General features: G+C 40.4%; 1 protein-coding gene across 2 annotated transcripts in view; it reads right to left on the bottom strand.

The window, feature by feature from the left end:
* Window positions 1–14,434, bottom strand: part of LOC308080682 (uncharacterized protein) — a 34,709-nt gene that overhangs the window by 19,207 nt on the left and 1,068 nt on the right. For both annotated transcript variants that reach the window (XM_080422609.1, XM_080422610.1), the window contains exons 2-4: window positions 13,448–13,586; window positions 3,064–3,198; window positions 1,302–1,418 (exon numbers count right to left, since the gene is read on the bottom strand). In XM_080422609.1, coding sequence (XP_080278735.1) covers window positions 1,302–1,418; window positions 3,064–3,198; window positions 13,448–13,572 — 377 coding nt within the window. In that variant the 5' untranslated portion in view covers window positions 13,573–13,586. The remainder of the gene's footprint in view (window positions 1–1,301; window positions 1,419–3,063; window positions 3,199–13,447; window positions 13,587–14,434) is intronic.

Below are 14,434 nucleotides of genomic sequence, written 5' to 3'. Positions count from 1 at the left end.
AGTGACACGCAGCAAAGGTCGTCGGGAACGGGAGTCGAACCCGCGACACGCTGTCAGGCATGGCATTGCAGCCTAGGGTGCCTGGACCGCCACGCTACGGCCCAGGCCATCCCTAAACTTCTTTGCCATTTTTATTTTTAAAACTATTTTTAAAAACATTTTCAAATAGTTCAAATTTACTCTGTTTCTCTATTCAGGATTTAAATTTAAAAATAGCAAAAGTAGCAGATCTACAAGCTCAAAACGAGCTTGCAGATCTGCTACTTTTGATACGTTTGTGTGACGCTGCAGTATGATCAGGTAGGGCATTCATTTAAGAAAAAAGTAAACACAAAAGAATATGGATATAAGAGGTTTCTGCCCGACAACAACGATATGTTATATTTGGGAATCTGTAACCTCAGACCCACCGTCCCTCCCGGCTATGTGATACGTGTCCACAACAGTATGGAGTGGGTATAGCCAATCGGGCGCGAGCTGTCTATCCAGCACATGGGATCAACACTATATTCCAAATTCTCTCCTCCCTTCGACTGAAGCCATATTTTCCAGCGAATCTCTTAGTTACACCAACATTGCTGCGGTGAATTATTGTTGTGTATTTGCACACACACACACACACACACTGCACAGAGGTAGAGACACACTGACCATGGAACCTATGACGCAGTCGCAGTGCGACCCCGCACACTGTTTATCGTTGCTGTCGGGCAGAAACCTCATATCTCCATATTTTGTTTTTTTTCGTATATGAATGCCCTATCTGATCATACTACAGTGCAGCGTCACACAAATGTATCAAAAGTAGCAGATCTACAAGCTCAAAACGTGTCACTTCACGCCGCTTTTCGAGCTTGTGGATCTGCTACTTTTGCTGGTTTTTCATTTGAATCCTGAAAAGTCACAGTTTTGGATATGAGGTTTCCACCGACAGAGACGTTATGCACACTGCATACTGACGACAATCTTTAGTTAATGCTTAGTTAATTATTATGTAATAATAAAAAAAATGAACTCACTTCTTGTCAGAAGACCGTTGTTCTTTATAATATTTTAAAGAACAACAGTCTCTGTAGAGGGAACACACGCACACGCGCACACGCGCACACACACACACACACACACACACACACACACACACACACACACACACACACACACACACACACACACAGACACACAGACACACACACACACAAAATCACAAAACTAAATCAACAGAGTGGCCTCTGCTCAATAGAGTCTGACTCTGAGAGACACATATATTATCTGTGGTTTTCTGTCAGTTTCAATATTCTTACCTCCGATCAGTAGAGTGGTGTTCATCATCTTTGACGTCGTGAGTTGGATCCATGGACTGGTCACTGTTCATGGAGTCACAGCTGGGTACAGGAGACTCTGGTCTCTGCTGATGAACCCTGGTATAGAAAGAGATGCACTCCATAACAAGGCTCTAGATAGAAAACCCACTGGACAAACCAAATGATAAAACAGCTAAAGGAAAGCTATCTCACTCATTGGAAAGAAGCAAAAAGCAGAGCAAACTAGGATGCTATTTGGCCCTAAACAGAGAATACACCGTGGCAGAATACCTGAGCACTGTGACCGTCCCAAAACAAAGGAAAATATTGACTAGGTACAGACTCAGTGAGCACAGTCTTGCGATCGAGAAAGGCCGTCATAGGCACACCTGGCTCCCAAGAGGAGACAGACTATGCAGGAGACAGACTGCCTGCCCACTGTACCAAGACATCAGAGACACATACTTCCCACAGTCACCCAAGGAGAGTTTGAAAACATGACTAATGACAAAAAAAACTCCCATATCTGCTGGGAGAAGTACAACAATGTGCGAACACCACAGCAAGATTCGTGAGCTGCTATGATAGGAGAAGGATATCGAACGTAACACAACCACCTTAAAGACTGCAAATCATTGTGTGAATTCCTGCACTGTCTGCATCGAGTCACCTCGGTACATAGAAATTGATTTATTGGATATTCTACTGTTTTAGAATGATGATAGGTTCATGGTTTACCTATGATCATAGATTACTATTTCTATGCATTTGATGTATTACCTCGTGTTTTCCTTGCTTACTGTAAGTCGCTCTGGATTAACAATTTAAGGACTTTTAAGACCTTTTTAATACTCCAAAAACTATTATAGACTATTACTACGTCAAAAGTAATCAACCAACTACAGTATACTATAAAACATATTTAAACAATGGCCAAATTGTGAAATATTACCTGAGAAAGAGGCAGAATTTTTGAAAATAGCAGATCTACAAGCTCACAACGCCTCGCACCGTGAGACGTTGTGAGACGTTTTTAGCTCAGTTTTTATCTGTGGAACCGAGTCGAAATGTAATGCCTCAACTCCTACAATTCCAAGTCCTTGTCAGGGTGTGTGTGTGTGTGTGTGTGTGTGTGTGTGTGGGGGGGGGGGGGGGTCCCCCCAGTTCAAATATGATTTTTTGGGGGGGTCGTGGCCTGAAAAGGTTGAGAACCACTGTCATCTGCACGCACACACTGCAAGCTCACGTGAAACAAGCCATGACCAGGAGATGGACGGTTTAATATGGTTGCAATATTTCGGATTGGTAGACAAAACAATGTTGAATAAGAAAGGTGGAATTAGGTGTCTATAAGGGCCCATGCAAGGCTCCCCCTATTCTGTAGTTCAGGGTTTTTTGAAAAAATAAACCTATGTGTCTATATCAGTGGTTCAATTTCAGTTAAAAAAAATCGCTTAAAATATATATATATAAAGATTTGCACACATTTTCACGATTTCAAAAAAGAATAGCAGATCTACGCTCATAGTGCGGCAGCTCATAGCGCGGCACTCTGTGCCGTGCTATGAGCTTGTAGATCTGCTATTTTTGAATAGCCCCAAAGAAATCTTAAAATGACACAGATTGGTTCCCAGTCTTAATGGGTTAAGAGCGTCTGCTAAATGCCTAAATTGTAAATTGGAGTATCTATACTTTGAAGTGACTGGGGTTGAGTACTTTTGCCATCCGCTGGAAGCAAGACACGTTTAATCGACTGACTCACCGACTTGAGGGGCGGGAGGCCCTTTCACGGGGGGTGGGGGGTGCTGTTTCCTCTGTCCTCTTCTCGGTTGAGGTGAGGTTGAGCTGTTTGATGAGACTGCCGATCCTCACGCCCACCCTGCCAGGCGTCACAGGGCTTTAGTTTTGGGAGGAGACAGAGCAGCAGTGAGACAACGGGGAATTCCAGAGCATGTGCCAGAAGTGAAATAACAATTCAAAAATCTGACCAGTGGTGGAAAAAGTACTCTTTTTTACTTAAAGGTAGGGTAAGTGATTTACTTTGGTTAAAATAAGTGTTAAATAGCTCTATATTATGATAGTACTCGTTGCTATAGAGTGTTTGTTCAGTAAAAGGAGTCTCCCATGTCTCTCCAGCTCTTTATTAAACAGAAAATGCATTTTCAGTGCTCTCTCCTAATTGGTTCAAATGTTTGCGAACGCGGAGGGAGGCGCGGAAGGAGGCGCGGAAGGAGGCGCGGAAGGAGGCGCCTCCGCCCAAGTGCAGCTTACTATGAAACCGTGCTGGCTCTGTGCCTCTGTGTGAACCTCTGTGTGCACTGCCTGTGTGCAGCCGCGCCCCCATGTGACTCGCGCTCTCATTGGCTGCTTACAGATCTACTATGAAACCAACCCGATCGCCCCCCAAACACGGTGAAATACCACGGATTGACAAACGGCAATTCCGTGCATAGATGACTAGGAACTCCGAAACCCCGTGCATAGGAGAACCATATCCCCCCCCATTAACTTCAATACGAGGCGGAGGCAGTCACGTGACTTTCTCTCTACGCTCTCCCCATCACGGTGAAATAACACGGATTACAAGTCCGTAAATACACAACATAACAATTTAAAAAACACACAAAAAAAATAGGGCTGCGTTCGCTTCCCGCGTTCGCGCGTCTTACTTGTGTCAACTACCTGAAAATGTACTATATTCTGTTTACTAAAGAGCTGGAGAGAACCCTGTGACCGAACAAACGCTCTGTAGCAATGATTACTATCGGAATATAGTACTTTAACCTTTTAACAAAACAAAAAAAAACAAATTTACTTGAGTAAAAGTACAAAAGTATTGGTATCAAAATGTACTTAAAGTACATACCAAAAGCAGAAAGTACTCATTATGCAGAATGTCCCGTTTCACAACTTTTCAAATGCATGAAATGTATACAAATCTTTACTTGGTTACTTATCTTGTACTTGGTTACTTTACACCACTGCATCTGACTAAGCATATAATATGTCAACAAGTGCAAGGTGATGACAGACTAAACGAGCAAGTTTTACTTCAGATGCCTTACAGCAAGAGCTCTAGGCCAGTGGTTCTCAACCAGTGGTCCGGGGACCACCAGTGGACCTTGAGGGGGTCCCAGGTGGTCCCCAGCTAAATGATGGAGAGTTGGTAACCAACCCTTATAGATCTTTTACTTCTTTGAGAGTGTAAAATGAAACCAAATGGACCCTTACGGGTCCATTTGGTTTCATTTTATGCTCTCAAGACAAGAGTCAAATTATTGTTAAACATCTGCATTACTTTATTTATAAGAAGTCACACAATTAGAGAATGTAGAAGAATTGTTATTTTGATCAACGTTTGCCTGTTATCTCTCCTATGGTACCAACATCAATACAGCATGGAATTGTGGACAAAATCTTATCCAACGAAAGCAAAATATTCTACGTTTTGGGTCTGAGAGTCTACATCTCATCAAACGGTGGTTCCGTGGCTCAAATGCCGAATAAATAATGGACCTTGATATGAAATAGGTTGAAAACCACTGGTCTAGGTTAAACAAGAGCTTCTCCCCCGGCAGCGCAGTCAGATCACTAAATGAGGACATGGTCAAAAAACTAAAACAAAAATAACAAGGCCAAGTGGTGTCCAAAGTCCGGCCCGCGGGCCATTTGCGGCCCGAGGACAAATTTTATACGGCCCGTGGCTTCATTCCTAAATTGTGTTATGAACGGCCCGCCTGCACCTTCAAAAAAATAAAAAAGATAAAAAGTGAAAGTTGCATTTTCCTTCTTTGCCTCAGGATGGCAGGACCTTCTCTAGCTATTGTTTAACCCTAAAACCAAAATAAAGTAACAATAAAACGCCCCAAAACGCCCAAAATCCGCCTGAAAACCGCACATTTTCGCCCAAAATCCGTCTATAACCGAAAATTTTCGCGTGCGCGGCCCTTGGGTGTTTTCATATTTTCTAATTTGGCCCCCTTTGAAAAAAGTTTGGACACCACATACAGTAGGAACAAAAATGAGTGAAGAAACTGACATAGTCTATTACGTATGATTGATGTCCTGCACATTGATGGAATTCTGCTGCTTATTCTATGTCTATGCTTGACTCTTTGCACGTTTGATGGAACATTGCTGCTTTGATTAGATACTGTATGTATCTGCAATTACATGTACAGGTTTTTGCGAAAAGACCCTAAACCTAATGTATATTATTATTATTTCTTTTTTGCTTTAATATATTATTATGTTGGTTTGCAGCATAATTTGCAGAACAAGTCCCAACAACATTTCACTGCTTGTAGTCTACTTTAGTGACAAATAAAACCTTCTTGATTCTTGTATAGCTGTGTCTATCAAAAGTAATACATTACTAAAGTATTAGTATGTGATGGCAATGTAGCTCCTCTGCAGTTATGATGCCTATACAGTTTGATGTCTAGGCTACACAGTAACTTATTTGTATTTGTGTGCTGTTAATTGTTGTCTTTTGCTACATTGGACAGAGTTTATTTATGCCCTGTTTTGGTTGATGTAAGATATGATCTGTTCCTGGTGTCTGCTTTGTTTCAACTTCTACAACAGTGGTTTTCAACCTTTTTCATATCAAGGTCCATTATTTATTCAGCATTTGAGCCATGGAACCACCGTTTGATGAGATTTAGCCTCTCAGACCCAAGACTTAGAATATTATGTTGTCGTTGGATAAGATTTTGTCCACAATTCCATGCTGTATTGATGTTGGTACCATTAGGAGAGATAACAGGCAAACGTTGATGTAAATAACAATTCTTCTACATTCTCTAATTGTGTAGACCTCTTATAAATTAAGTAATGCAGATGTTTAACAATAATTTAACTCTTGAGGGTGTAAAATGAAACCAAATGGACCCATAAGGGTCCATTTGGTTTCATTTTACGCTCTCAAGAGTTAAAGATCTATAAGGGTCCATTTGGTTACCAACTCTCAATCATTTACTGTAGCTGAGGACCTCCCGGAACCCCTTCAAGGACCACTGGTGGTCCCCGGACCACTGGTTGAGAACCACTGCTCTACACAATGGCATCAGGTGTCAGAAATGGTGGTTAACTGCCTGCAACTGACTACACGGACAGTAGGCTATACTGTATATCTTTGCTGTCGGGCAGAAACCTCAGTATACTGTATATCCAAAACTGTTACTTTTCAGGATGTAAATTCAAAAATAGCCGATCTACAAGCTCAAAAAGTGTGGCGACGCGTTTTGAGCTTGTAGATCGGCTATTCGTGTTACTTTTGTGTGACACTTTAGTATGACAAAGTTGGGCATTAATTTACGGGGAAAAAAACAGAACGTTAAATGGAGATAAAGAGGTTTTTTGCCCAACAGCAACGATATTACATGTTGTGGTCAGTTGTACACTCATTAATTGACTGGCTTTCTTGTTATTTTGTACGTGTTTGTGATTCAACATTATGAGGGCCTATAGCCTGATTTCATAGGCTGAAGAAAGAATACAGTATAGCCTACTGTCCATGTAGTCAGTCGCAGGCAGTTATCTACCATTTCTGACACACTGATGTCATTGTAGAGCAGATTGGTTCTCAACCAGTGGTCCGGGGACCACCAGTGGTCCTTGAAGGGGTTCCAGGTGGTCCCCAGCTAAATGATGGAGAGTTGGTAACCAAATGGACCCTTATAGAGCTTTAACTCATTGAGAGTGTAAAATGAAACCAAATCATTTTACGCTCTCAAGAGTAAAATTATTGTTAAACATCTGCATTACTTAATTTACAAGAAGTCTTACACAATTAGAGAATGTAGAATAATTGTTACTTTGATCAACGTTTGCCTGTTATCTCTCCTAATGGTACCAACATCAATACAGCATGGAATTGTGGACAAAATCTCATCCAACGAAAGCAAAATATTCTAAGTTTTGGGTCTGAGAGTCTACATCTCATCAAACGGTGGTTCCGTGGCTCAAATGCCGAATAAATAATGTAATGGACCTTGATATGAAAAAGGTTGAAAACCACTGGTCTAGGTTAACCAAGAGCTTCTCCCCCGGCAGCGTGGTCAGATCACTAAATGAGGACATGGTCGACAAATAAAACAAAAATAACAAGGCCATATACAGTAGGAACAAAAATAAGTGAAGGAACTGACATAGTCTATTACGTATGATTGACGTCCTGCACATTGATGGAATTCTGCTGCTGTCTATGCTTGACTCTTTGCACGTCTGATCGAACATTGCTGCTTTGATTAGATACTGTATGTATCTGCAATTGCCTGTACATTTATGGAAAATGCTGCTAAATGATGAAGTCATTGAGAAACGACCCTAAACCTAATGTATATTCTTCATTATCATATTATATTCTTTTTTGCTTTAATATATTATTATGTTGGATTGCAGGCAGCACAATTTGCATAACAAGTCCCAACAACATTTCACTGCTTGTAGTCTACTTTAGTGACAAATAAAACCATCTTGCATTCTTGAAGCAGCTGTGTCTATCAAAAGCAATATATTACTAAAACATTAGTATGTGATGGCAATGTAGCTCCTCTGCAGTTATGATGCCTATACAGTTTGATGTATACACAGTAACTTATTTGTATTATAGCAGTAGTTATGTGCTGTTAATTGTTGTCTTTTGTTACATTGGACAGAGTTTATTTATGCTCTGTTTTGGTTGATGTAAGATATGATCTGTTCCTGATGTCTGCTTAGTTTCAACTTCTAAACAGTGGTTTTCAACCTTTTCGTATCAAGGTCCATTATTTATTCGGCATTTGAGCCATGATGAGATTTAGCCTCTCAGACCCAAAACTTTTGTTGTCGTTGGATGCGATTTTGTCCACAATTCCATGCTGTGTTGACGTTGGTACCATTAGGAGAGATAACAGGCAAACGTTGATGAAAATAGCAATTCTTCTACATTCTCTAATTGTGTAAGACTTCTTGTCAATTAAGTAATGCAGATGTTTAACAATAATTCAACTCTTGAGAGTGTAAAATGAAAACCATAAAGGTCCATTTGGTTTCATTTTACGCCCTCAAGAGTTAAAGATCTATAAGGGTCCATTTGGTTACCAACTCTCAATCATTTAGCTGGGGACCACCTGGAACCCCTTCAAGGACCACTGGTGGTCCCCGGACCACTGGTTGAGAACCACTGCTCTACACAATGGCATCAGGTGTCAGAAATGGTGGTTAACTGCCTGCAACTGACTACACGGACAGTAGGCTATACTGTATATCTTTGCTGTCGGGCGGAAACCTCAGTATACTGTATGTCCAAAACTGTTACTTTTCAGGATGTAAATTCAAAAATAGCCGATCTACAAGCTCAAAAAGTGTGGCGACGCGACGCGTTTTGAGCTTGTAGATCGGCTATTCGTGTTACTTTTGTGTGACACTTTAGTATGACAAAGTTGGGCATTAATTTACGGGGGAAAAAAACAGAACGTTAAATGGAGATAAGAGGTTTTTTGCCCAACAGCAACGATATTACATGTTGTGGTCAGTTGTACACTCACTCATTGACTGGATTTCTTGCTATTTTGTACGTGTTTGTGATTCAACATTATGAGGGCCTAGCCTGATTTCATCGGCTGAAGAAAGAATACAGTATAGCCTACTGTCCATGTAGTCAGTTGCAGCAGTTATCTACCATTTCTGACACACTGATGTCATTGTAGAGCAGATTGGTTCTCAACCAGTGGTCCTTGAAGGGGTTCCAGGTGGTCCCCAGCTAAATGATGGAGAGTTGGTAACCAAATGGACCCTTATAGAGCTTTAACTCATTGAGAGTGTAAAATGAAACCACATTTGGTTTCATTTTACGCTCTCAAAAGTAAAATTATTGTTAAACATCTGCATTACTTAATTTACAAGAAGTCTTACACAATTAGAGAATGTAGAATAATTGTTACTTTGATCAACGTTTGCCTGTTATCTCTCCTAATGGTACCAACATCAATACAGCATGGAATTGTGGACAAAATCTCATCCAACGAAAGCAAAATATTCTAAGTTTTGGGTCTGAGAGTCTACATCTCATCAAACGGTGGTTCCGTGGCTCAAATGCCGAATAAATAATGTAATGGACCTTGATATGAAAAAGGTTGAAAACCACTGGTCTAGGTTAACCAAGAGCTTCTCCCCCGGCAGCGTGGTCAGATCACTAAATGAGGACATGGTCGACAAATAAAACAAAAATAACAAGGCCATATACAGTAGGAACAAAAATAAGTGAAGGAACTGACATAGTCTATTACGTATGATTGATGTCCTGCACATTGATGGAATTCTGCTGCTGTCTATGCTTGACTCTTTGCACGTCTGATCGAACATTGCTGCTTTGATTAGATACTGTATGTATCTGCAATTGCCTGTACATTTATGGAAAATGCTGCTAAATGATGAAGTCATTGAGAAACGACCCTAAACCTAATGTATATTCTTCATTATCATATTATATTCTTTTTTGCTTTAATATATTATTATGTTGGATTGCAGGCAGCACAATTTGCATAACAAGTCCCAACAACATTTCACTGCTTGTAGTCTACTTTAGTGACAAATAAAACCTTCTTGCATTCTTGAAGCAGCTGTGTCTATCAAAAGCAATATATTACTAAAACATTAGTATGTGATGGCAATGTAGCTCCTCTGCAGTTATGATGCCTATACAGTTTGATGTATACACAGTAACTTATTTGTATTATAGCAGTAGTTATGTGCTGTTAATTGTTGTCTTTTGTTACATTGGACAGAGTTTATTTATGCTCTGTTTTGGTTGATGTAAGATATGATCTGTTCCTGATGTCTGCTTAGTTTCAACTTCTAAACAGTGGTTTTCAACCTTTTCATATCAAGGTCCATTATTTATTCGGCATTTGAGCCATGACGAGATTTAGCCTCTCAGACCCAAAACTTTTGTTGTCGTTGGATGCGATTTTGTCCACAATTCCATGCTGTGTTGATGTTGGTACCATTAGGAGAGATAACAGGCAAACGTTGATGAAAATAGCAATTCTTCTACATTCTCTAATTGTGTAAGACTTCTTGTCAATTAAGTAATGCAGATGTTTAACAATAATTCAACTCTTGAGAGTGTAAAATGAAACCCATGAAGGTCCATTTGGTTTCATTTTACGCCCTCAAGAGTTAAAGATCTATAAGGGTCCATTTGGTTACCAACTCTCAATCATTTAGCTGGGGACCACCTGGAACCCCTTCAAGGACCACTGGTGGTCCCCGGACCACTGGTTGAGAACCACTGCTCTACACAATGGCATCAGGTGTCAGAAATGGTGGTTAATTGCCTGCAACTGACTACACGGACAGTAGGCTATACTGTATATCTTTGCTGTCGGGTGGAAACCTCAGTATACTGTATATCCAAAACTTACTTTTCAGGATCAGAATAAAAAAAGTAGCCGCTCTACAAGCTCAAAACGCGGGGCGACGCGTTTTGAGCTTGTAGATCGGCTATTCGTGTTACTTTAGTGTGACACTTTAGTATGACAAAGTTGGGCATTAATTTACGGGAAGAAAAAAAACAGTTAAAATATGGAGATAAGAGGTTTTTGCCCAACAGCAACGATATTACTTGTTGTAGTCAGTTGTACACTCACTCATTGACTGGCTTTCTTGTTATTTTGTACGTGTTTGTGATTCAACATTATGAGGGCCTATAGCCTGATTTCATAGGCTGAAGAAAGAATACAGTATAGCCTACTGTCCATGTAGTCAGTCGCAGGCAGTTATCTACCATTTCTGACACACTGATGTCATTGTAGAGCAGATTGGTTCTCAACCAGTGGTCCGGGGACCACCAGTGGTCCTTGAAGGGGTTCCAGGTGGTCCCCAGCTAAATGATGGAGAGTTGGTAACCAAATGGACCCTTATAGAGCTTTAACTCATTGAGAGTGTAAAATGAAACCAAATCATTTTACGCTCTCAAGAGTAAAATTATTGTTAAACATCTGCATTACTTAATTTACAAGAAGTCTTACACAATTAGAGAATGTAGAATAATTGTTACTTTGATCAACGTTTGCCTGTTATCTCTCCTAATGGTACCAACATCAATACAGCATGGAATTGTGGACAAAATCTCATCCAACGAAAGCAAAATATTCTAAGTTTTGGGTCTGAGAGTCTACATCTCATCAAACGGTGGTTCCGTGGCTCAAATGCCGAATAAATAATGTAATGGACCTTGATATGAAAAAGGTTGAAAACCACTGGTCTAGGTTAACCAAGAGCTTCTCCCCCGGCAGCGTGGTCAGATCACTAAATGAGGACATGGTCAACAAATAAAACAAAAATAACAAGGCCATATACAGTAGGAACAAAAATAAGTGAAGGAACTGACATAGTCTATTACGTATGATTGATGTCCTGCACATTGATGGAATTCTGCTGCTGTCTATGCTTGACTCTTTGCACGTCTGATCGAACATTGCTGCTTTGATTAGATACTGTATGTATCTGCAATTGCCTGTACATTTATGGAAAATGCTGCTAAATGATGAAGTCATTGAGAAACGACCCTAAACCTAATGTATATTCTTCATTATCATATTATATTCTTTTTTGCTTTAATATATTATTATGTTGGATTGCAGGCAGCACAATTTGCATAACAAGTCCCAACAACATTTCACTGCTTGTAGTCTACTTTAGTGACAAATAAAACCTTCTTGCATTCTTGAAGTAGCTGTGTCTATCAAAAGCAATATATTACTAAAACATTAGTATGTGATGGCAATGTAGCTCCTCTGCAGTTATGATGCCTATATAGTTTGATGTCTAGGCTACACAGTAACTTATTTGTATTTATGTGCTGTTAATTATTGTCTTTTGCTACATGACAGAGTTTATTTATGCACTGTTTTGGTTGATGTAAGATATGATCTGTTCCTGGTGTCTGCTTTGTTTCAACTTCTACAACAGTGGTTTTCAACCTTTTTCATATCAAGGTCCATTATTTATTCAGCATTTGAGCCATGGAACCACCGTTTGATGGGATTTAGCCTCTCACACCCAAGACTTAGAATATTATGTTGTCGTTGGATAAGATTTTGTCCACAATTCCATGCTGTGTTGATGTTGGTACCATTAGGAGAGATAACAGGCAAACGTTGATGTAAATAACAATTCTTCTACATTCTCTAATTGTGTAGACCTCTTGTAAATTAAGTAATGCAGATGTTTAACAATAATTTAACTCTTGAGAGCGTAAAATGAAACCAAATGGACCCATAAGGGTCCATTTGGTTTCATTTTACGCTCTCAAGAGTTAAAGATCTATAAGGGTCCATTTGGTTACCAACTCTCAATCATTTACTGTAGCTGAGGACCTCCCGGAACCCCTTCAAGGACCACTGGTGGTCCCCGGACCACTGGTTGAGAACCACTGCTCTACACAATGGCCTTCAGGTGTCAGAAATGGTGGTTAACTGCCTGCAACTGACTACACAGACAGTAGGCTATATTGTATATCTTTGCTGTCGGGCGGAAACCTCAGTATACTGTATGTCCAAAACTGTTACTTTTCAGGATGTAAATTCAAAAATAGCCGATCTACAAGCTCAAAAAGTGTGGCGACGCGACGCGTTTTGAGCTTGTAGATCGGCTATTCGTGTTACTTTTGTGTGACACTTTAGTATGACAAAGTTGGGCATTAATTTACGGGGAAAAAAACAGAACGTTAAATGGAGATAAGAGGTTTTTTGCCCAACAGCAACGATATTACATGTTGTGGTCAGTTGTACACTCACTCATTGACTGGCTTTCTTGTTATTTTGTACGTGTTTGTGATTCAACATTAGGAGGGCCTAGCCTGATTTCATAGGCTGAAGAAAGAATACAGTATAGCCTACTGTCCATGTAGTCAGTCGCAGGCAGTTATCTACCATTTCTGACACACTGATGTCATTGTATAGAGCAGTGGTTCTCAACCAGTGGTCCGGGGACCACCAGTGGTCCTTGAAGGGGTTCCAGGTGGTCCCCAGCCAAATGATGGAGAGTTGGTAACCAAATGGACCCTTATAGATCTTTAACTCTTTGAGAGCGTCCAAACATTTGGTTTCATTTTACGCTCTCAAGAGTAAAATTATTGTTAATTTCTAGATGTTCACCTCTCTGCTTTGGCGTGGCTCTCATGTTCTCCGGACAGAGTGGTGTCAGGGGCAGGGCCCCCCTCCTCTCTCTCCATAGCAGACAGAGTGGTGTCAGGGGCAGGGCCCCCCTCCTCTCTCTCCATAGCAGAGCAGACACCTTGAACACAAACACATCCAACATTGCTGTTATATTTGGACTCATCATTCATGTACATTAAGAGGTTTAGGTTTGGACAATATGAATTCTATAGTGTTGAAAAGGGAGTGGAACTCTACACTGGGAAGGTATGGTGTTCTATTTTCTACATCCAGTTTGTTTTAACAGTGGATTGGATACAATGGAGTCAAACCTATAGCTGTGCCCAGTCCAAAATGAATCTGTTGTACCCATTCAATCGGGGAACGTGTCTACAAATGTCTTCTAAATCCTAACAGGTTTCTGATGTTGCTATAATATCAGTGGTGCTCCAACTTTTTCATGTCAAGGACCCCCAAAATGATATGTATTCGGCCGCGCCCCCCGTGCACCCCCCCCCCCCCCCCCAGGGACCCCCACCAGGAGCAAAGATTTGAGTTACAAATCTTTGCTTAAAAAAAATATATACTCAAAGATGTGCACACATTTTCAAGATTTTTAAAAAAATAGCAGATCTACAAGCTCATAGCGATATGAGCTTGTATTATCTGCTATTTTTGAATAGCCCAAAGTATAAAATAATGGTTATATCTAAAATGACACAGATGGTTTAAAACTCTACACTACAGCATGCAGGGAAGTCAGATAGTACTAGGTGGTGCAGTTTCACAATGAGTCCAATAGATGGTGCACAATATCCACATTTAATGAGAAAGATACATGACATACCAGACAGAACAGAGCTAGAGAGGTTTTTATGTACAACAACTAACTACTTAAACACTACTTTGTTTGACCAGAGTTCCCCAGGGGTCTATACATGGCCCCCTCCTTTTTTCCCTCTACACCAATATCTTTGCCAAAAATAG

This window comes from Gymnoscopelus braueri (genome assembly GCF_963280865.1).
Source record: "Gymnoscopelus braueri genome assembly, chromosome: 24".
Taxonomy (NCBI): Eukaryota; Metazoa; Chordata; class Actinopteri; order Myctophiformes; family Myctophidae; genus Gymnoscopelus; species Gymnoscopelus braueri.
This window is presented reverse-complemented; position numbering and strand designations above follow the sequence as displayed.